The following is a 24,988-nucleotide window of genomic DNA, read 5'->3' as shown; positions in this document are numbered from 1 at the left end:
TTTTTTTTTTTTTTTTACATACCTTATGTTCAGATGACATTTCTTTTTTTTTCATCCATTTTTATGGATTTTGATCTGCTATTTTATCTACTTATCCAAAGCTGAGTCACAGGGGCAGCAGGCCGAGCAAAGTATTCCAGACATCCCTCTCCACAGCAACACTTTCCAGCTCCTCCTGGGGGACCTCAAGGTGTTCCCAGGCCAGATGAGAAATGTAATCCCTTTAGTGTGTTCTGGGTCTGTTACGGGGCCTCCTACCAGTGGGACATGCCTGGAACACCTCTAACAGGAGGCGCTCAGGAGGATCCTGATCAGATGTCTGAACCACCTCAACTGACCCCTTTCGACACGATGAGCAGCGGCTCTACTCCGAGCTCCCCCCGGATGTCCGAGCTCCTCACCCTATCTCTAAGGCTGAGCCCAGACACCTTTCCGTAGAAACTCATTTTGGCCGCTTGTATCCACGACCTCATTCTTTCGGTCACTACCCAGAGCTCAGGTGAAAGTTGGGATGCAGATGGACCAGTAAATCAAAAGCTTTGCCTTCTGGCTCAGCTCTCTCTTAACCACTTTTTTTTTTTAAAGTGACAAATTATGTGAATAGTTGTAACAACCAGTCAAAACAGTAACAAACTATTGATATACAATGATAAATAAAGATAGTTAAGAGAGTTAATATAACTGGCTGTTAAGTACAAAGGTAAAACTAGGAAGTGGATATCATAATCTATCTACAAAACTGGAAACAGGTAGCCTGACTCTGTCCAAAGGTTAAAAAAAACAACTCACCCCACAAAACCTCTAAAGCTGTCAAACACGAATATATTATATCTGGTGTGTAATGAATTTGGATTTGGACCCAATTGCAGCACACAGGAAGCCAGGAACAGTTGGTAATGACGTTTAATGTCATGACTCAGCAGGTACAGAGCAGGACAAATAAACAGCACACAATACAGCTCAATACTCTAGCTAAGTCTCTCCACTAAGTCCTTGACAGCCCGCCTAGTTTGGCAGGCTGAACTGGGCTGGGAAGCAGGTGAGTGGGCGGTGACTTTTGCCCAAACACACACACAGTTCAGTTCAATAACAGGCAACGGTACCCTGTAGGAGCAGGCAGGAGACAGAGGCAGACGATCTGGGACCAGGTAGGTACCTAGTATAAGCAGAAGAACCATTAAGAGACAGGCAGAAGGTAGGTTGAGAACCCGGCGATTAAGTACTCGCAGGACGCACACATGGTGAGTGTGGGCCAGTCTCTGGACCGTAGGAAACCACAGGTAAGCAGATAGGAACACTCAAACTGTTGTCTCGGATGGTAACACCAAGCAGCCACAGGGAAACGGTAATCAAGGGTGCAGAAACAGGTCTCGAGGTTGGGGGCAAAAGGCTTTTATTTATTTATTTTTTTTTACCAGGAATCACACAAGGCAGGCAGAGTCGGAAAGGGGAAATCTGTCTGGAATTGCTGGAGACCGCTGCATTAGTGATGAAGAACAATCTGGCAACAAGTATCTGTGAGGCTGAGTTATACATACTGGCTGTGAGTAATGAAGAACAGGTGAACTGAGTTGCCTTGATGAGGTGAGCGTGACTGACGCTGAGGCGCAAGAAAACCAGGGTGAATGGGAAATCACTAACTGGGAGCTGGGTGACTGGGCATGTAGAAAAGAGCAGGTAACCAGGAATGTAGAACTGTGACATTGTGTGTTGGACAGAGCCAGTCATGGTGGGCAGTGTTGAGCAAGTGTATTGTGGGGTCTTTTTTTTATATTGAGGTTAGGAGGATCTAACTGCAGGAAAGGAGACCAGGTGATGTAATGGGATCAGACTGTACTTTAGGGCCTGATAAGCTTACCTAGGTTTGAGTGGTCTGTTACCAAATTTAGCCAGTGGTTGATTGATAATTTTGTCCAGTCTTTCCAGTTGAACAATATTATTTTCTCTGCCACATCTGACGCTAAGTTAAGATGAATGTTTGGAGATGTGGGGATAAAAGAGAGGAGAGATCGCCTGACAGAAAGATGGGAGGGGGGCAGAGAGGAGATGCTGAGGTTACGGTTCTAAGACAGCTTTCCCATGAAATGTTGTAAATACGTAACTTGTTTTAGAAGTAAATTCTTCCCAATGCTCCTCTGTTACAAAGGTATTGCCTTTTCTTTTGAAATCTCTGTATATTTCAGTGAAAAAGAGAGATTAAAACAGACATATACAGACGCATGCAGGGCCACACTTGCAACGATACTCAATCAAAGAAAACTGACACAGCTCTCCTCTTTCATTCACTGGCTTTGTGTCTCATAGCAAACCATTATTAACGCTCAAATGCTTTCCCTCTGTCTCTAAGCGATGTCCGGGCCCTGTTTCCTGGTGCCATCGGATGTTAGTGACAGCATAGCGGAGAGAGAAAATTGCATATTATTTACCCAGCGCCTTCAATATGCCACTTTTCCACTCTATGGCCTGCAGCTTACAACCCACAGCACATGCACAGACACACGAACGTAAAAAGACACACATACGCGTGCGCTCAGATGAATACAAACGCACAGAAACTTACCTCAAGGCTTAAAGGTTTTCCTCCACCTCCCCCCTTTGCCTGATTTTTTTTTCAGCACTGTGACATTCTGCCCTGACATGTCATTAAAAAGTGTCACAGGTTCTGGGGGAGTGATTTCCACCACTCTCTGCCTCCAAACAGGCAGCCAGGACGGAGGCAAGGGAGGGTGGCAATGATGAGCTGGTGCTGGACCGTGTGTGTGTAAACTCAGCCCTCAGGGCCACAAAACCTTCTCCTGTGGCATGATGGAAACAACCTATTCTCTCTCTGCTCTCCTTCCCCCGTCCGCTCTGCAGGCCTCGGGCTTGCTCTGTTGTTTTTCGGTCACACATGGGCAGGAGATTTGAGCTTGACCGAGAGCTCAATCACATCTCTCCTGCCTGGATGTCATGGCAGTACGCAGAGGCACAAACTGTTGGATATCAGATTGAAGCACAGGGCCTCTCTTTCTCACCATCTCTTTCTCTTTTCTCAATCACTCCTCGCCCGTTTACGTCTTTCTGTCTTGCTCTGCTTCCTTCTCTCACTCCAGCTCTCTCTTTCCAGCCCTCCTCCTCCTCTTCTCTCTCGTGTCTCTTCGGAGACGGGGTGACCCGGGTGTCTCGTCTCAGGAATCAGTGCGGTGGGTTGTTCAGACAACCGGGAAAATGTTCCATTTCTTTTTCTTTTTTTCCCTTCTACTTCATCTGAGTAACTCACCTCTGCACCTCTCCATTAGAGTGTGAGATTGCAGGAGTCCGCCGGACTGAGCTGGCTGGAGGTTTTTCGATGCAGATGACAGGGGTCGTGTGTTCTCCTAAAAACTGTGCGTCAGCCTTGTTGTGGCTCCTTGTGAATTTGCAGCGAGTCAAATTTCCTATCAGTCACCCCAGAAATTCCAATTTCAGTGGATTTATCAGTCACCATGTCATAAAACCATCCTCAGTGCTATTTCTTTTTTATTTCTATCTTAGCGCCGATGCGCACGACTAACGAGCATCACCATCTGCTTTCAATGGTTCATCCTTATGCTTTGTGTTGTGCACAATAATGTAAAATTCTCCACTACAAATCACCCAGTAGGCCTGATGGATTTTGAGTGCTACATATCAGAAGATAAACGCTAAATGTTTAATCCAAAAGGTAAAAAGAAAAATCAAATATTGACGTATGTGCCTCATGAAAGTGAATGCCAATAAAGTTACATTGATTGCCGAGGTCTGCACCGAGTCTGATCCAGCTGATATAAGGCAGCTCCTCCTCGTGCTGGTTGATGAGAAGACATTACCCCGAGTGAATAACTCCTCCGGTGATGGACCGGTGTAATTTATCTGATAATAATCTCACCTCCATTTTTAAACAGCTATAAAATACTTAAAAATCATCAGCTTTAAATTCATGGTTTTGTGTCCGAATCCATAAAAATCTCATGACCTGAGGTTTTTACCCGCCGAATGGATATCCGTCTGCAGTGCAGTCCATTTACCTTTTCATGAATGTGAGCCGACGCTCTGACCTTGAGGCTTATTGATTCTGTGTTTGTTAAAATTTGACCCGCTGTACCTCACTGTCAATACCTCTATGGGGGATATAACCTTTGATTGTGATTAACAGCCTCTAGGAATAAATCGTGCACCTGTTAAGCGTACCAAAAAAAAAGGGACTGCGGCTGTCTGTGTTTTTGTTGTGTTTCATGCGGTACAGTGTCTCACAAACAAATGAAGTGTAACTAAGAATAGAGCACATTCTGAGGGCAAAGCACTCCTGGGATTCTGAACAACTGCTGTGTTAGGCTGCATCTGAAGCCCTGAAGTTGATGAACACTACCAAGAGAGAACGACGAGTCACTTTACTGGTTTATCATGCTGTGTAGCTCTCGGAGTAGATGGGGATAGTCGATAGAACGGCCGCGCTAATGCGGCTCAGCAGACATACGGTATCTGTACTGTCAGTGGTAACGAGAGTTTTTATCTCGCTTCTCTGTCTCATGATACACATACAATATGTGCTCATTTTGGTAAAGTACACCATGGTGTCAGAGCTGAGCAGACACACACTTCACAAACACTCATCAGCTGTGTGTTTTATTACCTGCACTCTGGAGGTGGGGTCTTGTTTGATCCACTTGATGACCGTCTCGTAGACCAGCTCCTCAGCCTTGGTGTTGAGACTGTCATTGGACAGGTAGGCCACCAGATCCTCCTTGGATATGTTCAAAATCTCGTCCTGTACCGCCACCTGAAGAGTTATGAAATATCTCGTCAAACTCAAATCATACAACTTGTTGATTAGCAGTGGTGGAAAGCAACTAAGTACATTTAATTAAGCACACACTTGTAGTTATGTATTTTCTGCTACTTTATACCTCTGCTCTTCATCTCTGAGGCAAATATTGTTTTTTTTTTTCTCCCCCACATTTAGCTGACAGCTGTGGTTACTTTGCAGATTCAGATTAACAATACAAAATATAATCAACGAGAAGGTGCGCCGCATAAGTGTCCCAGAAACATACGTGCTTCATCTATTTTTGACGGAGCTGCAGAGTGTTGCACAAAGCAGATTGAGTTCTCAGCTAACAGCCATTGGATGTGAAATATAGATACGGTAGAATTGTGAATGTATTTTTATTACCTAAAACACAGCTACAAATCTTTGATCCATGTCATTCATGACTGGGCTATTAATGGTATTAACTCTGTCTGAAGGCCAAGGCACAACAAAGTGGGAAATAAATAAACAATAAACAATAAATAAAACTTAAATAGACAAAAAATCATTTAACTACCTAGAGCTGTTAAAATTGCAAGTCTACAAAATCTGGCAAGGGAAATGTTTCGCTTCTGTGGTCTCATTTATAAAACAGTGCGTAGGATCCACTCTAAAATGTATGTACTATATGAACAAAAGCCAAAAATAGCATGCACAAACATATAAGACAATTTCAGGCGTCCAACTCACCATCTGCATCGCCAAATTCCCATCTCCAAAATGTCTGTAACCATGGGTCAAAGTTTCTCTCATGAAGTCTGTTTTTTAGAGATCACAACTTTTGCGTGGGAAGTGGCGTAAGCCTCTTTCAGGCCTCGTTCTATGTGTACGCAATGTTTATAAATGAGACCCCAGGTGATTTAAACCAGTAAAAGGCATGTTGGAGAGGAGCTGCTAGCCCAGGACCTGCTAATGTGTGCTAACCTTTTTTTTCTGAGAGCTTAAGATCCAGAAATTTGGACGTTTTTAACAGAAGCCAAAACAGTTTCACATTAAAAATCTGTGTCTGTTCAAAATAAGGTAACACTCAAGTAAACTTAAGTCATTCATTAAGGAATACTTCAACCCCTCCAAATCATCACTTGCATATCAATTACTAACTTGTGCCATGCTGAATTTGTCAAGAAAATCCTTGTTATCCTCACATGTCTCCACAGTGAACAAAGAATTCAAAATGGAGAAAATTCTTGATGAACTGAAGTAAATAAGGGCAAACTATATTGAAAACATGCGTTTACTAACTCTCACACAACTTACGTAGTATAATGCAAAGCTTGTTTAATTGGTCCCTATACTGGTAGTCCCCAAACAGCCAGGCCCTTCTGACTGGGAGCTGAACTAAAAGTTAAATTCATCTATGTTCTCTTTATGGCCAGACCCCATTGACAAAAACAGTGATTTAATATCACTGAATGTAGGAGCTGCTGGTCAACTGCTGCTGCGATCAGTTAGGTTATTGTTGTTACTGTGTGACTAAGTGAACCAAACTAACCCTTCAAAACACCAAAGTCACACAATAACACAAAGAAACTATCGATCGAGGCAGCGGTAGACCAGCAGCAGCTCCTGTGTTCAGTAAGGTAAAATTACTGTTTTTGTCAATGGAGTCTGGCTTTGAAGAGAGCATCGATTTTCACTTTCTGTTCAGTTCCCTGATGGAAAGGGCAGTTTGTTAAGGAACTACTGAGCTTAGGACTGGATAAATGAGACTTGGATTATACTGGATGAGCTGTGTGAGAGTTTGTAAGCAGATGTTTTAGTTAGTTTTGCTGTTGTTAAACCCCCATGACATCAATGTATGAAGAATTTTCTCAGGTTCTGGATTCTTCGTTCACTGTGGAGGCATGTGAGAATATGTTTTCCTCAAAAATTCAGTCTAACAGGGTGAATAACTGATATATTTATACTTAATAATTATGATTTAACTTAGACCTTATGAATAGTTTTATTTGCGTTTATTCCACCAGAATCAAGGACTGAATGACTAAGAATGACAAATCTCTACCCACCTCAGGGAAGTTCTGCAGTGCAAAAGCTTTGGCCATGTTATGGAGCTCCGTACAAGTCATGGCTTCAGCCATAGCCAGCACTCCCAGACAGTTAGCCGCAGTCAACTGTTTCTCTGGAGTCGATAAACGAGGTCGGAGGGATGATGAGACAGAGACACAGAAACACAAAAACAAGAGAGAAACAAAGACACAGGCAGGTTGATTAAGACGGAAAAAAAAAAACCATCATTCAGACATCCAGAAAAAGATCACAGACGTGGAAAGCAGAGACAGAAAAAGCAGCTGCAGGTACCACAGACCCATAGCCTATCGGGCGGTATATCTGCCTGAGACTAAGGGAGAACAAGTATAATAACTCAAAACAGCTCCGGGGACAAACAACGAGGGGAATCGATCGCTCACAGCCCAGGCAGGAGGTGGTGGAAGGCAGGGAGCGGGATTTGGGATTAGCTGGGCCACTTTAAAGAAGTCCTGTCAGATCTCGGGGTCTACTACACACACACACACACACGCACACGCACACACAGTCACAGAGCTGAGAATATATGAAACTACCCTGATAGCCAGGCCAGCGGGGAGAAGGCTTATGCTGCCGTCTGTGATCTCTTGTAAGGGTGCAGCATTTACGGTGGCGTGTCTGTAATTTCAGTTTTTTAACACACATTGCCATTTATCACAAGAGAGGGAAAAGTGTTGGTGGTGTGGCGCACACACACAGGCAGGCAAATGTGTGGATCAACTGGGTCAGTGGCCACTGAAAGAGGCCTGATTAAACAATAGCCATCAAAGGGAAGCAGTGCCAGGCCTTTTATCACTGAAGACAGAGTCTGAGAGTCCTTCCTAAACAAATATCAGCCAATAAAGGTCACCTCACATCTGCTAAATCACAACTAAACAAAAGCAAAAACCAAAGACCAAATAAAAGTGGGCTTCACGCTGCATCAAAGTGGGGGTTAGGGGCGAAACAAAAGGCTGTTTGAAAGTGTCCCTCTGTTGTGCCATTTGAGCAGATAAAGCGATATTTCACTGCGTACGCTCGCACACTCTGAACATTATGTTGCATAATCCTTTCATCAGTTTCTTCAAAGCTGGGCAGCCAGGTTTAAAGTTTAAGATGCTGCATAAAAGCCTGCAAAATCTGTTTTAATTGAGACAATGACTACATTCATATGCACAATAATGCTCCACTAGTAGTCCAAATAAGACAATATTCTGATTTTGATAGGGTGCTGACATTCCGAATATTCCGAATTAAGCCTTTCTCCAAACAAAGCATTTTCCCATTCAAACATGTGGGATTTGCAGATAGAAGTTTTAGGAGCCTTCTTTGAACATACAGTGCATTCTGAATATGTAATTCAGTTGGGTTTTTTTACTGACACATGCTCTCTTGCCTGTTTACAGTCAGCTCTGTGTGTTGGACACAAACCAGCGAGGCAGTGGGGTTGAGATGCATGCCCAAAAGAAAAGCCCACATTTCTGGTCGGAAGAAGAAACACAACTACTTTTAAACATCGTGAAAGACTTTGATATCAACTGCTTTGTGGATATGAGGAAATATCACAATGCTGACCTTTTCAAGAGGGTGGCTGAAGTAAAAGAGGGAGGCTGTGTTTGCTGAACAAGTACACCATTGTTGAAAATCTCATTTTATTAACTTCTTTTAAAGCAAAGAAGCAAAATGGCACAAGCTGCTTCAGCTGTTCCACTTCTCCATATTCTGACCTGATAAAGTTAGGGCACTTTAATTGGAGTGTGCACGGCTGAATGTAAATGGAAATAGATGTGGAATATTCGCTTTCATTATTGTCACAGCTTGGTAGGAATGTTGTCTTTTTTGGAATAAGGACAAAAAAACCCAAAACATTTTGTGCATGTAAACGCAGTCTATGTGATAATATCTGAAGAACCCCTCCGACTGTGGCCAATATATCAGTTTCAGTTTCAATTTGGAGCAGGTCACCAGGTCTGTGGGATCACAGAATACAGGTAATGATGTATGAGTAACTGTATATTCCAGTACAGTTACGGCTTAAACTGTTGGTATTCTGAATACCATCACCGTGTCTTTAAAAAATAGATTACTTGAGGAGATTACGTCATTTGTTTGTTTATTTGCTCTAACACCGTGTCCTAAGTGAATGCAATGGGAGCGTGTCGGTATGATTGGCCGCGAGCGGCACAGTGCTGCGGTTTTGAGCTGAACTTTTGTTGGACGCCCTGTTTATATTTATTCCTGTCACTTGCTTTGCTAAAAAAATGTTTGACTCATGAAGCTGACATGAGAAGTTACTGTTATGAAACCTTCTTATTCTGCTGCAAAAACCTAAATCATGTGGCAGCTGGCTGAAGGGAGATCACCAGGGAGCTGAAAGTTTCTGGTAAATGACCATCACTAACAACAGCCTGCTGCTGGCTATGTTGTGTGTCATTACCAGTAGCTATTACAATATAAAATGTGTTTTCTGTTTAAAAAAAGTACAACGCAGAAAGATAGAAAATCTCGCCCATCTTTTAAGTGGTCCATCTCCAGCGTTCGCACCACTGATCGATAACCTACGTGGTTTGTCTACATGATGTAAAAGAAGTCGGGTTCCCACTCATTTTGAAAACTTTCCCACAACTTTTCCACATTTTACCTCTTCTTCTTCTTCTTCTTCTTCTTCTTCTTCTCCTTCTTTCGTGTATCATCAGATGGCCAACTCCATGTTGTGCAACCACGCCCTCGTCTCCAGTCCTAAGTCGAAGAGGCTGGATTCTGAGGGTGGGCTGTATAGGGGGCAACTGGTGATTATGTGCTCAGCAGTCTGTTCAGACTCGCCACACTCGCATGCCGCACTGTCCAATAGGCCCCATTTCTTCAGAGATGACTTGAAGCGGCCAACCCAGTGCGTGGACGGTTCAGCGAGGTCCATAGATAGCGTGGTAGGTCTTCTCCTTTTACACCGCCACCTGGGTCCTGGATGTATCGGTGGATGCGGGAGGGCCCAGCCGTCTCCCAAGTCTGTTTCCAGGATGCTGCCAGCCAGGCGTCTCTGGACAAGTTCTCAGGAATAGACTGTAGCAGCTCTTGTGCCGCCTTGTTGTAGGGATGGCGAGACTTGAGGCTGCATGGTGGCGCCGGTGTTGTTGTGGCTTTGTGCAGGATGTGCCAGTCGTATTTCTGGGCATTTCTTGCCAGGGTGAGGGTAGCCGCATCCCGTCGGAGACTGGCCGGAGCAATTCCAGTGAGGACTGGCAGGTGAGACACAGGGGTGGGTTTCAGACAACCAGTCACTATCCGGAGGGCGCTGGTGATGGCAGTGTCTACCTTATTCACGTGTGGGCTTCTGCTCCAGGCAGGGGCACAGTATTCAGCTATGGGTAGGACCAGGGCTTGTGTGGATATGCGTAGGGTCTGGGGGGAAGCTCCCCAAGTCGAACCCACCAGGCGGCGGATAAGCAAGACCCTAGCTGTAACCTTGGCCTTCATTTCAACATTTTACCTCATTTCCCTGACTATATTTTAAGAGTTTAAAACAGCCTGCCTGGACACCTCTCTGACAACATGTGATTTGAAGAAGTGCAGCTCCAAATGTGCAAAGGTACGAGCAGTTTGTTTCCTCACAGCTAAATCTGGCCACAGTTTTAATGTCAGGACACAAAGCTCTGCACACGAGCTGTACGCATAATGTGAATTGACCGTCTTCAGCGTCCACATCACTCCAAACAATAGCAGATCATTGGATAGGGCAATGGATTGGGTGAGTGTCAGTTAAGGTTGTCTCACAGATAAACCAATACTGGTAGAGGGGTAACGTTACAGCAGGTGTAAAATATGTGCAACGTTAGCAGTCTGTTGAGCCTTTTGGCTGTCTTTGAGTTGTTTCCCTTTAGCATGGCAGACAAGGACCACTTCCTGATGTTGCCCACATTAAATGTTTGGGTGCAAAACCTTTGTTCAGCTTCACTAGGGTCTGCCTCTCTCTTAGGTATTTGTCATTTGTAAGCCAAACACTATCAAACATGCACCTCTGAGGTATTTGCGGGTAAGTCACACATTTGACACTCCCAACGCCAACTGGCTGATTACACTGATGCATAACACATGATATTAGTGATGTTTCAGTGGTCAGTCTTCCAATACATTTGGTAAATTTTCAAGGCCTGGAAAACAGTTTTGCTAATTTGACAACTTTTCCAGGAGTTCCACGACCTTGGGAACCCTGAAAGGTGCATGTTTAATGGATTCAGTTTGGACAGAAAGCAGTGCTCTCTTCCTCTAAGTGAAAAATTCATTTGAGGAATGCATTTTCCAGATTTTTTAAAAAGGTGTGTGCAGTGCACCTAGCAGAAGGCAATGACAGAGGAGATGCACAGGCGTGTGTTTCTGGCATTGTAATATAAGAACCAGACAAGTGAGCAATCCAAAAGATACCAAATTATTTAATATACGTCACTTAATTTGAGTAATCTAATGGCATATATGTTACAAATTACATTTTAGGGCATGTATTAAAGTAATCTGTGGTGGAATAAAGGTAACCCTTGCAACACTGCATGTCGTTAATTCACCCTAAATCTTCGGATGATAAAACAGCCCTGATTTCTCGCAGAGCAGCAGGCAAACAACGAGCAGGTACGTTTTTATTTGCTTGAATCTGAAGTTATGTGAATAAAAGTCAGAGTGCTATAAGTAGGTCGAGGAGATGCTATTTCTCCACGGTGTATTTGTTACAAACTTCAATAATATCTGACACAGTATCAATTTCTCTTTGCTCAAGGACACACGCTTGCGCCTGTATTTCTCCCCTTCTAATGTGCTGAAATGTCATGAATCTTGTCAGAGGAAGAATGGATTGACGTCTCACTGGCAATGAAGTCTACAAATGGCTTTCCTTTTTTTTTTCCTTTTTCTTTTTTTTGCCCAAATCGAGAAAAACAAATCAATAACGTGGGCTGCTGGTTCTCTTTTTACTTTCTTTTCACTCCTTTCCTGCCGCTGACCTTTTTGCTAACATGCACTTCCCTTGTGTTACCGATACCCAAAACAATTTATTAAATGGTATGCAAAGGCTGACATTTGCAGCTTTTTGGTTGCTTTTTTTTGGTTGGTTACCCACTAAAATCTGGAACATGCCATTCTGCGTTTCATGTGACCTCCCCCTTGGGCTCCTGAAAGCCCTTCCCCCTCCTTTGCTCCATTTTCCATATCTTGTCGAAGTATCAATCTGTTTTGCTATTTTTCAATTCTCTCGTGGTTGAGGCCAGAGGAGTTGACATTTAAGTGACAATTGTTCCCTGACCTTTTTATAAATCTGCCCGTGCTTGGTCTTGCCCACTGGGACGAGATCAGAGGCACCGTGCCCAACTGAGAGCGTTTGCAGACACAATTCTCGCACGGCTGCTGGCTTTGGAAACATGACAAAACGGGAGCGCAATGTGCCAGAGTCAGGGAGGAGATTTAGGTTCCTCACAGAAGACATTCTGTAAGGTTGTGCATAGTTATGAAGCGTGACAGTGGATGAAAATATACGAGGCTGCGGATACTGTAGCAGCAAAGGTCGCATATATCTGATGTAATAAGCTTGCACACTTGCTGATATAAGCACATAACATTTGCACACGCTCTCTCACACACACACACACACACACACACACACACACCCTCCTGTTTCCTACCTAGGAAGGAGACACAGACTTTACAGAAGGTGTTGAACTGGAACTTGTTGGCAGCCTCCAGCAGCGTCTTGGCGTTGGCCGAGTCGATGACCAGCGATCCCGTGTAGACAAACTCCAGCAGCAGCTCCAGCACGTCGGCGCTGATGTTGCTCATGTTCAGCTCCAGCGTCTCGCCGCTCCTCGTCTCCCCCGATGACCTGATCAACCAATCACGGCAGAGAGAGGCGAGTTAGGGGATACTCTGAGAGGAAAAGTGCAGAATAAAATGAACAAAACAAACAAAAAGAGGATAGGGACACAGATATGCTACAACACAACACCCATAACACACCTGGGCCAGTACGAGAGTGGGGAGAAAATAAGAGAATCATTACACAATAAGAAGATAACAACGTAAAGTGGAAAAAAGGGACAGAAACAGAACTTTGGATGGTTTCTACGTTTCTATGAGGCTAGCAGATTTGCAACTATATTGCTGCATCTGAAACAAAATGTCCTCTCTGAACAAAGATTAGGCAAACAAAAGTTATTGCTTTGTTTCAACAGGCATGCTTACAGTGTGTGTTTTCATGTATGCATAGTTTTTCGAGGTGGACATGCATACATGGCAGGGTGCACATGAGCCATCAGACAGGAGACAGAGAGAAAGAAAGGGACGGCACAGTTCACACACGGACATGAGACGGAGTTGTAAAGTATGCTGGTGGAAGCGTGTTGTGCTGGAGAGCCCTCGCTGCTGGCGAGCCTACACGGCTGCTGGATATCAAAGCAGAGTATCCACTCCTACTGGTGTGGTGTAAGAAGTGCCAGGGAGTGCTTGGATGAGCAAATTAAATAGAATATGATATCCCTTCGTAATGTAGAGCCTGAGATGCGTGAGGATCGGACACGTCACCGGGATCAAATGGCAGAGATTAGTTCACATGCAGGGTTCCCCCGGGGAGGTATGAGAGCATTAAATAACACCTCGCCACCCATGTTTAATGTCCCATGTGAAACAATAATCCACTCAAGGGCAAAATAAATGGAATCATAGCCCTGCAGGACGTGCGTCCCCACTACTACATCTCTTGTCCTGCGACTACGGGCATCAACAATATGAAAAGGAGCCTACATTAAGATGGATGGAGGCTGTTTGCTTCTGTCACTCATGGCAGCGCATTGATAAAGCTCTGTCTGTTTCTCTGAGTGTGTGTGTGTGTGTTTGCATGTGTCTCTTTTCCTTTTCTGTTGGAGCCAGTTTGTTGGACTAGAAATCATGACAAACAGTCAGCATTTAGTGAGACACAGACAGCAAAGCAAACAAGATGAGACAGGTAGACGAAATGGTTAGAGTGGAGATGAGAGAGGAAAGCTGGAAGTGTGTGTGCGGGGTGAGTAGGGATGGTGGTGGTGGTGGGGAGTTGATGAGGAGGAAGCAAAAAGGAAGGGAGGCAGGGCGAGACGGTTCTTCCACAGGGAGCCAGCAGCCATCCTTCTGAGGGAGGGGTTGGGTTGTTCCATGACTGTGCCTTGGTCTTTTAAATAAGAGATATCCCCGCCCTCCCCCGTAAAAAAAATCCACCATCACACCTAAACAGAGCCTCTGTCCCCGCTGCAATAATCATCAGTAGCCTGTAGTGTATGAACTGAGACATTAGTCGTCATTTGAAGCGCACTCAGGAGGTGAGAGGGGGAGAAGGACATCCAAAAATAAAATAAAAAGACAATGGCATTTGTCTCTGGATGGACATTGGCTGGAAAAACCAAGGCAGTTACTCTTTTTCCTCCTGCAAAGCAAAAAGCCACATAGTGTTATTGCCCTTTTTCCCCGCACAAAGCCCTGCAGTGGGGGGCAGGTAGTAAGACAGAAAAGAAGGGGAGTGTTGTTCAGGGTTAAAGTGATGGAGGGAGGTGGGGAAGAAAAGAGGAAGGAGGGGGGGAAAAAGAGCTAAAAATAAAAGAAGAGCATGCTCATCAACCTGCTCAATTAGTGCAATAGGAACCGGCTCGAGTGGCAGTTTGTTTTGTCTGAGCACTTATGTTATGGAAATGACTTTTCCGGAGCTTCTAAAAGAGGTGGATATTTATGCTGCGTCTGATTGCAGACTTGAATTTAAATAGTGGAAAGAGAGGGAAGGCAGGGAGGACAGGAGAGACAGAGGAGGAGAGATACTGTAGGGCGAGGAAGGGGGGGGAAAGATGGGCACACTCAGGCAAAGAAATTTGTTTGTGAAAAATGCACCACTTATTCAAGAGGAAGTCTTAAAATCAGCAGAGACTGTCAAAATGGTGGTGAGCAGAGGCGGAGAGGGAGGAGGGGAGCTGCACACACACACGTACACACACGTACACACACACTTCCTAATACATCCTTCAACCTAAAAAAAAAAAAAAAAAAAAATCTTACAGGGAATACATTTAGCTTGTTCTTATAAGACCATCTATTCTGTGGAAGTACATACACTAGCAAGATATGTTAAGATAGAAGCTTATTCAAATGCAAAGCCGACACTGTCTGGGCTAAAAATGGCTCACACTTACGTCTCCTGTCACAACATAAATCAGGAAGAAATTATAAAAATAAACAAACATAATGTGGTGGCTCTATCAGACTCGTGTTTCACTCGTGTTCGCTTTGCGGTATTGAGGCCACGGTATTCCACCCCGTAACAGCAGGTATGATACGGGAGACTTCAAGGCTATCTGGCTGGAACCAGTCCAGTTTGTGTCAGACGCTCTGAAGGACAAAAAGGACAGGGTGACAGGTGGAGAGTTTAAAAGCCCGAACCTCCGTCCAAGTGTGAACACAGGGCCATCAGCGTGTGAGGGGAGAAACTGAACGTGGACATTGGAGTGGCAGAACTCTTGATACGAAAACTTAACTTGAGAAGAGAAGTTTGTTTTGAGGAGCGGTGAAAGAAAAAATGGGAAAAGAAACATTCGATCAGCACCGCTTTAACACTCGTGTGATCTCATTAAAAAGCAAGCAGCTTCACAATTAAAAGGTCAGTTCACTGTAATAAAAAAGGCGCTTCCTCACCCGCTTTTAGTGAAAACTAGCTTTGCAGACAGTAAATATTTGCCCAGATATGGGAAACCCACCTCTGAGATTTTTGCCTTCACCCAAATACAATGAAGGTCAGTGGGATTTCATTTGTGGCGCTCACAGCATTGCATTTAAAAATTCAAAAGCAATTTCTATTTCCCACAAAGGTCAAGGTAGGTAAAGCAAAACAAAACAAATACAGCCAGAAAGAGGGGATAATATTTTGAGAAAAATTAAATCACATTTTCTGAGATAAAATCGTCGTTAATTTACAAGAAAAAAAAAAAAATCTCTGAGGTTAAAGTGGTGAGCTTACAAGAAAAAAAATCACAAATTTACTTTGATATTTTTACTCTATTTTTCATCTATGTTTTTTCTTCTCTTGCTTTTCTCTGGTAACAGGTATGTTTGTATGTACACAGACACATTTATTCATTTATCTTTCTCTTTCCCTGTAAGTTTGAATCTCAGCCACATCTTATCACAATCCAACACTTCACTGCACTTGTCTTAAACCTGGATAGATGTCACAGCAGCTGAAAACTGTAAAATTTGTTTTGCTTGTATACAATGCTGAAGTTGAAATTAAAAAAAAAAAAAAGTTAAAAAAATATAAAATTTCACACATTTACAAGGAAAAAAAACTTGAGTATTTTCTGAGATTACAAAGTCATAAATTTGTGAGGAAAATGTCAGGAATTTCGGGGATTAAAGCCAAAAATTTACGAGGAAAAAAAAAAAACTCAGAATAATAGGGTGTGTGTTTTTATTTATTTGTCAAATTTTTGTCAAATTTACAACTTTAATCTCAGAAACTGTGACATCTTTTCTCGCGATATTATTCTGTTTCCCCAACTTTATATTTTTATTTATCTTTCTTACCTACAATGGACATAATGTGCTGTCAGAATTTCTACTTTTCAATAAAACTACTTTCTCTCAAAGAAATAGTCCCGATTAAACTGCTACATCCAGATGTTGGGTCTCATGTAAGAACACTCATATGAACAAATTTGTTCTAAAGTTGCACCTAGAACTGCTAAAAAGAACTTGTGGCATTCACTACTTTTCACTTATTTAGTTTTGTTCTTAGAGTCATGAACAGATATGTCTTTCTTCACAAGGGTTAATTTAAAGAGAATAAGAACGTCTTAATCTGACTGAATCTGGAGTTTAAATTTACGATATCAACTCAAAAAAAAAAAAAAAAAAATCTGTTCACCATATTCTCTTTAGCATGGCTTGACAATTTAATGAAAGGTTTGACAATGATTTCCGATAACACGTCATTGAAATCTGCGTTACATTTTCAAATTTTATGACAATGCTTGATTTGTTATCTTTTGTCGCTTATATGGCAATTTAGGGGCACTGATTCCACCAATGATCAAATCTCACAAACATTCACTTACTCATGAAGAATTTACAGCAGGTTTGTGCAGTTTAGAGAGTTTGGTGAGTCAGATTTGGCACACTCATGTGGGTAAACCCTGCAGAAAAGAGATCTAGAATAGCTATACGAAAACATCTGCATGAGGCCCATTGTTGGTGGAAAGAAGTCATTTTTCAATGCTGTGAGCAGTGCTGCACAGACAAAAGTGCACTCACCTACACTGTTTGGGTGCAGTTGCAGAAATTACAGACACAATTACCTCAAAATTTGGACTCAAAATTATCTGCATGGCTAGGTATCACTAGAGGTAAGTGAAATCCATTTGGGTGAACTGACCCTTTAAATACAGCGAATCTGAACAATGTTGCTAATTGAAATTTGAGGGGAGTATAAAAGTGTCCTGTCTTCCCCTCGGGCTGAATGGAGCAGCGCTGGATTGAACAGTGCACTCAGGGCTGGGCTGCAGCGTTCACACTGGGCCGATGCTGTAATGGGCTTTAACACAGCTCTCTACCCATCTCACAGTCATAACGCCCTCTGACTCACAAGCATATGGAACTCATGGCTCGACAGGGAGGGGGAAAGAAGGGAGAGAAACAAATGGCATGAAAGCATGTGTCGGGACTGCTCATAGATTCTGGAGCTTTTTACATTACTGTGGTGCAGGAGATGCCGTGGCCATAAATTAAATGCCTGCAGAGCACACTTATTGGAAAATCCTGAGGGGTAAAATGGAATTACCGGAGATGATCTGTCTCCCTGCTCTGTGCATCGGCCCTTTAAAGGGTGGGGTAATAGGTTTTTGGGTATGGGGGGCGGGGGCAGACGTGTGCGCACATTTCTGGAGCGGCATTACATCCTTCAGGTATCATGGGGTGAGATGACAGGTTGGATGAACACGTAGTGGAGGGGAGGCCTGAATGCTTGAGGTGAGGGTGGGCAGTGGAGGAGCTCGCTGAAAAGAGGGAGGATTTGTTGAAAACGCCATTTTCAAATTTCTTTGGAAAGCGGTGCCTAATGTGGAGACTGAGGAGCAGCTCCTGAAAATAACATTTCCAAAATTTCAAGCAAATTTTGATAATTACTTTCCCATTCCATGCTGCTAGATTCCGGCTCTTTGCCAATTAAGCCTTTAATTTCTTAAACGAGTCATTGGCTCGATGTGTGTGTGAGTCTGTGTGTGTGTGTGTGTGTGTGTGTGTGTGTGGGTAAGCCAGGGAAAAAACTGTGATGTGCACTCTCTCACCCTCCTGTATCACGTCTCTACTTTCTCTCTGACTAATGGCAGCCTGCCTGGATAACACACGAAAATTATGTCCTTGCATCCTACACGCACGCACACACTGAAGCATGCACGCCGTAAAACACGTCAAGTACATTTGCACACATTTTCCTGGGCACATACTGTACACACACACACACACACACACACATACGCGGCGTGGTGGTTTATAGCGAGCTGACGGGGGGTCTGAGCGGCAGTGAATGCCTCCTGAATGAGATGGGCGAGGGAGGGTGGGCTGGCAACGGCGCACATAGGAAGTCTTTCACTCTCTTTTATTTGACCTCGTAAAGAAGCGGACAGTAGCGAGCCACGTGTAGCCTCAGCATAATTCCAGCTGCACTGAAAGAGTGACCTGAGCTGCACATGGGAGGCCGTAACTCAATGACAAAGTCTTTGCTCCTCTCTGACCGAGCTTGCGGCACTCAAACGCCTCACAGCTATGAGCAAAATGGCCTCCTCCTCTCCCTGCGCGCTGCACGCTCTGCCTGAACTCACTTGTTGTCGCTCCCTTCTCTTGTCAACTTCTCATCTTCTCGTGCAGCTCCCATTTCCATGCAGCCAAGGTGCCGCACACCTCGTAGAATCAACACTGATGACGGTTGTCGCGTTAGCATAATGCGGACGATGCTGACTTCATTACATCACACCGAAGACGTCTTATGAAATTAACAATTAGTATAACAAATTCATTAGATATTCCCCAGTGAGACGATTTCTGTTTAAGACGTAATCTCATGAAAAACGACAGTGTTATGACAATAAATCAAACTGGTTTTACAATTAATTAACCAATTAATGGCAGTCTGCTCTATTAAACTGTCAAATTAAACAAGAAAAATCCGACAATGCAGCAGCAGCAGGCGTGAGGAGGGATGAGCTTGATGAAATTCAGCCCGCTCCTCTGGGAGCCCTGGTGTCTTTCAGGGGCCCCCGTCTTTACGCATAAATGATCCAGCTTTGTCCTGGATAAGAGGCGCAGACGAGACAATCTGATAGACAGGTTGACCAGCATGGGGGCTTCAGTTCTCTCCAAAGTCGCTTCAGTCTCTCAGGAAGCTTCTCTGCTATTGTCAAGGTTAAAGGAAGACTCGGTGTCTCTTTTTTATTCATGGGGTGTGTACGAGTGTAGCTGTCACGGAGATGAGTGGCCCTAGTACAGACACAGTGTGGCTTTTTCTACCTCTCCTCTCTCTCTGGTCTTCCTCACTCCATTCCCATTCAGGAGGAACAAGTGTATCGGTGGCGGGCAAGGAGGCCGCGGCGGCTGATAAGCAGCTCTCAGCTCTCTGATGAGCCTCGCGTGTGGAGGCGGTGTGGCTGTGGGGCAAAGTAGCAAACTTCCCTAAGGCATTTTTTCGGCTGGAGTGTGTCTTTCTGTCTTTGTCTTTGCTTCGCCACTTTATCCCTCGCCATGCAAGCGAGAACAAACACTCACTCACACACACACACACACATACAACACGAAGGCGGCAAAACAACTTTGGGTCCAGGGGACTCTCAATCAAGCCGAAAACACCTGCAAGGATTTGAAGTAAGGATGAGGACATTAGGGAATTTTGGTATTCCCTTCCCGAGAAACAAGGCAGATTAAAAAAAAGACATACTTGTGCTATCAGACTTTACACACACACGCGTGTGCATACACACATCTAGAGACACTCAAAAGGTCTGTAGTTGACACGCGCACACACACTAGTATGCAGACAGGCACCCACGGAAACAAAACAGCCCGAGAAAGAGAAAAAAAAATGGAGTATGAAGGGCAGAATACTAGGGGAATACTTAGATCCACATCAAATGAATACATTAGTGAAGGGTGGTGTTAACCTGTGAAAGTGGTGGTTCAGTAAGCTGTCTTAGATGTGCTTTTGTTTTGTCCTTTGTTTATGACTCTGAAATGTTTTTTTTATTACACTAACCAAGATTTATTAGCATATGAAAAGGCTGTTGTGCAGCAAAAAAAAAAGTCAAGAATTAGCAACAGAAAAATATGGTAGCTCAGGAGACAAAAATCCCTCTGCCCACAGAAGACAGCGTGGCTTTGGCGAATTACCACCCAATGTGTAGAATGTATGATTCTTTTGTTTTGGCCCTTTGGTGAGTTTTAAAACATCCCCAGTCATGGAACATTTTCACTGCTCATTAAAATGGAAATGTGGTTAAATTGCCCTACATGGGGAGGAAAGGTAATGACGAGGGTTGACCTTTTTTTTTTTTTTTTTTTCCTTCTCTCCAGTTTCAGATACATTCATTTGAGCGGGAAGAGGAAGGAATGGCTGCTGGCCCTGTGTTAGGAACCAAAGTCTTCACACACCTGCAAGAGAGAGAGGGGAAGGGAAAGAAAAAAAAAAAAAAAGCGACACAAATGCGCCCTATGAAAAGAACAGATTGGATCAACAGCTGGTGGGAGGGAAAGCGAAGGCAAACCTTTTCACCAGGTCCTTGAAATACAAGCTGCAGGAAGCTAGAACATTTTGGTGGACTTCAAACTCTTTGCCTTCAACAATAATTTTCAGGTCTGTAAACTCTTTCGCTCTGCGCTGTTGGTTCAACTCCTTCAACATCTCTGTAGAACAAGAAAAAGAAACAGACAACGCCACATTTGGGTTTAGAAATGCCTCGCTTCTGTACATACATGAGCAACAATAGCATGACAACAAGAAACAGAACAAAGTGTCGGAAAGTGCAGACTGTTGAACACAATATTGCAGATTGCTAAGAAACAATCATCACATGATAGAGAAGAAGTGACATGCACAGATTTGACCAAACATTTCAGCAGAGGCATAATGAGATGTATATATAAATATGCATCAGAGATGAGTGCATGTAAAGAAGGAAATAATTAGCTCTCATGTTCTATACTGTACCGAGGAATTTGCAGTACCAGCAGCATGCTCGTGGATAACAAAGGACTAAGAATGAGATCAAAAACTAGGACTATTATGAGAAAAGACACGTGTTTAGCTGTGTTTGACTTCTGTAAATTTACACGGCAGCACTAGAACTTCAATGAAGGGAGGCTGAATGAGATTAATAAGTATCTAAAAAAGATGTGGGCTGAAAACAGAGACACTGTCAATGCATTATTCATACTGAAATAAAATTCTTTGGCTTCTCACAAGTGCCCTACTCGGCGAGGAGTTGACCTTCAAATGTCGCTCAATGAGAAAACAACTGCTTATCCCCAAATCCCAACACCCGCCTTGTGCTCTCTCTTAGAAAAATACCCCACAACCCCTCGTTCTTCCTCGCTGGAAAGAAAAGAAAAAGCAGGGACGAAAACGCAATCGGAGAAAACATGCTCGGAGCAAACCAACGCGCTGTTGAAGGCCACAGCACACAGCGAGTTGTATAATGTGCTGTAGTAGCACCATGTTGGGCCTGGCCTTACTGTAGTGTTGGGTCGGGGGGCGCTTGTTTCTCTGAGTCTTAATGAGGCACCATGAGGGGATGCTGAGAGTGAAAACCAGCGGGAGACTAACAACTTATTCTACGGCCTTAGGAGGGATAACCAACAGTGCAGCTTTGTTAATCTCCTATCGAGAATTCCACTAAAAAGGGAAACACTAAGAGATTCAAATAATAAGCCACAGACATCATAGTGTGGTACATTATGATTATAGAGGGAGCCAGCTTCCATAATGTCGCCTTAGCATTAACAGAGCGTTTCATCGAGGCTGCGGGCTATGAGGCACAGTAAACATCTATTTGGCACAAAGCGTTGCATAAAGGCACAGATTCCATGCTGGGGAACATAAACAGGAGCCACAGTGTGAGATACAGAATGATTTAGGTAAGAAAGGCGGCAAATCCTCCTCTGATGAACAGATTGCTTTTTAAAAAACGTTTCTGGACTCTGTACCTCCACAACCTTTGCTTTAAACATACTGACAGGCCTTTTTTACAGAAGACAACTGGACGATCAGCACAAGAGGAAATAATGAAATTAACGGGACACTTTATATTTGATCAGCACTGCTAATGTTTAACCACTGCTCGTTGAAAATTAGCAGTAGTGATCAAAGATAAACCAATATTCTGTTATTGTATTGACTGTTTTTTTTATACCTAAAAACATTATCAGAAACACTTTAGTGCACTATATGGCTGTATTACAAGAGTTTGTGAACAGGAAGTGGGTGCAAGACTGTTTCCTGTTTTGTGGAGGCTGGAAAAACTAAGATCAAACTATTAAACTAAGCAGCACTGATCAAATACTAACCAAGATTCTATTGCATTGCCCATTCCTTGCCTGCAATGTTTTTGAGACATGTTATAGTGCTGTGTTTAGGTTTAATATGAGAGCTGGGCACCATACTGTTTCCTGTTTTGTGCCTGTTTTGTTATGAAGGCCGGACAAACTGACGTCAAACGGCTAAACTTTGCAGCGCTAATCAAATATAAACCAAGATTCTGTTACTGCATTAGCCATTTCTGATCTAAAATGTTTTCAGAAACATATTTTAGTGCACTGTTTCGCTGTAATACGAGAGTTTGTGTACTGGAAGTAGGCGCCATACTGTTTCCTGTATCATGAAAACGGAGGCTGGAAAACCTGGGATCGAATGGTAAAACTAGGCAGCTCTGATCAAACACTAACCAACATTTTGTCACTGCATTGCCTGTTTCTTACCTAAAATGTTTTCAGAAACATATTTTAGTGCACTGTTTAGCTGTAATTCGAGAGTTTGTGTACAGGAAGTCAGCGCCATATTGTTCTACTGTATCGTGAAAATGGAGCCTGGAAAAACTGAGATCAAATGGTAAAACTAAGCAGCACTGATCCAATACTACCAAGATTTGGTTAACTGTAATACGAGATCCTTTGTTACCACTCAGCAGCCATATTGTTTTCAGACAGGCAACTCGCATTACGTAACCTACCTGTGGGAGCGTTTATTGGTCGGTGCAGCATAGTGCATTGATGATTTTATACTCAACTTAAGAAAGTCTTAAACGACTTGCAACTCGACCTGGACTTCAACAACAATGACCCGTGACTTCACTTGGACTTGAGCCTCTAAATAGTTGATACCTTCCCCCCAAACCTTAAGATAAAAAAATGTTATCTCAATCAACTAATTTCCCTTCATTTCCTGAATCAACAAACATGAAGGCTATTCATTCCGCTTGATTCCCCAGATCCACTTTGACCAATCTGACAGCATCCAATCAAGTTGCAGGAGAGAATCATGAAGAACTGCCGTCAAGTTACTGAGTGCCAGTTGGAAAAAATGAAACCAAAAATACTTTTGTTCATACACAAAAACAACACAGCAGTCAACAAGAAAAGATTTGTGGTATAAAAAATGGGATATGACTTCCAACAAACTTGTTTTGACAAATAAATACAAATTTTAAAATGTATTCATGATTTTTGTAAATGTCATATATTACTACTCTGTTGTTAAAATGACACTACATTTGGTGAAGAGTACATTTTGACTGGTTTAGGACTCTAGAATCAAAGTTAAGGACTCGGGATATGAGTCTGGACTTGAGTGAAAGACTTGTGATTTGCAAAGCACTGACTTGGTCCCACCTCTGTCTCGAGCAGAAGCGAATGCCACAGCCCTTTCTCTGATTCCTCTGATCACGTCGCACCAATTGCAAAATTATTTGTTTTTCTGCTGCATAGACAGCTCAGTTTTTGAAAAGGCCATCCATCCATCCATCCATCCATCCATCCATCCATCCATCCAGCAGTGAAATACTTCTTTAATGACGACTTAATTCCATTTAACTGCTTTGATTTCAGGTTCCTGATATCAGGCACACTGGCTCTCACTGAAAAACCTGAATAGAAGCCATCCTGTCAGTGTTACTGTGCTTTTCTTTCTATGATGAGTCAAAATGTCTGCTGTGAGAAAGGTCTCTCTGAACAGCAGCAACGCCGAGTCATTTGTTGTCAGTAATGTCACGTGTAATAAGCAAGGTGTGTATGTGTGTGTGGATGAATGCTTCACACAGCCATCCGGCCATTAAACATGGGAAACTGATCAGACTTGTGATTGTACTGGCGACACCCAAACTGAAATAAAGGAGTTTGTCTTTATCATCCTGAAAGAGGTCTGTGTTCACGGCAGACTCAAAGCGGGGATTTAATTAACCTGGAATGACACTTGCCCCTCTATTTGGCTGGAATATCCACTCATTTAGCTCCCTCCATTCTCCTGACTGACACTGGGGGCTCAGCTCGGAATTAATTCGCTAGCTGAAATTATACAGTATAAAGACACATGACAAATAAGGTGCAATTCAGAAGCGCACTTTGGTAAAAGCCTTTTCTGCAAGCGGCGCATCCTTCAGAGTTATCGCATCAAGGAATTAATGGCCAGAAACAAAATGACCTGGTTATTAAACATGCTGAATACCAAATGAGGAGAGAACTAATAACAATAGATGCAGTTTTTGACAATATGTGCACTGCGTTTTGCTAGATGCACAGCTGCAACGGTTACAGGGCGCCACACACACGCAAACACAAAGGCTGCCGTTTGCCTTGTCTTTCATCCATCTCTCTCCACTCTCCACATTCCACTCCACTGCTGCTTGTCAGTTGGCCAGCTATCTGATTACTGTGTGGGCACGGACTGTGAATAGTGAATACACAGTAGTTTTGAGTTTGCATTAGTGAATCTCCAGCGACCGATATGGCTCTCACCTCCAATCAGCCACACCACATACCATCCATTTGCCCCGAGAATAGAGAAAGTGAGAGGGGGAGACAGAGAACTCCACTTGTCAGCAAACAATGGCCGCCTCCCTCGGAGCCGTGCAGACACACCTGAATGCCTGATGG

The 24,988-nt window shown here is 43.3% G+C and overlaps 1 protein-coding gene across 7 annotated transcripts in view; it reads right to left on the bottom strand.

The window, feature by feature from the left end:
* The window catches only part of LOC125897062 (kelch-like protein 29), a 425,780-nt gene that overhangs the window by 128,181 nt on the left and 272,611 nt on the right, over positions 1-24,988 (bottom strand). For all 7 annotated transcript variants that reach the window (XM_049590111.1, XM_049590112.1, XM_049590113.1 and 4 more), the window contains 4 exons: positions 20,611-20,749; positions 12,478-12,674; positions 6,817-6,929; positions 4,631-4,777 (listed from right to left, as the gene is read on the bottom strand). In XM_049590111.1, the coding sequence (XP_049446068.1) occupies positions 4,631-4,777; positions 6,817-6,929; positions 12,478-12,674; positions 20,611-20,749 (596 nt within the window). The remainder of the gene's footprint in view (positions 1-4,630; positions 4,778-6,816; positions 6,930-12,477; positions 12,675-20,610; positions 20,750-24,988) is intronic.

This window comes from Epinephelus fuscoguttatus, linkage group LG11, assembly GCF_011397635.1.
Source record: "Epinephelus fuscoguttatus linkage group LG11, E.fuscoguttatus.final_Chr_v1".
Classification (NCBI taxonomy): Eukaryota; Metazoa; Chordata; class Actinopteri; order Perciformes; family Serranidae; genus Epinephelus; species Epinephelus fuscoguttatus.
Note: the sequence above shows the minus strand (reverse complement) of the source record. Positions and strands in the feature narration are given on the sequence as shown.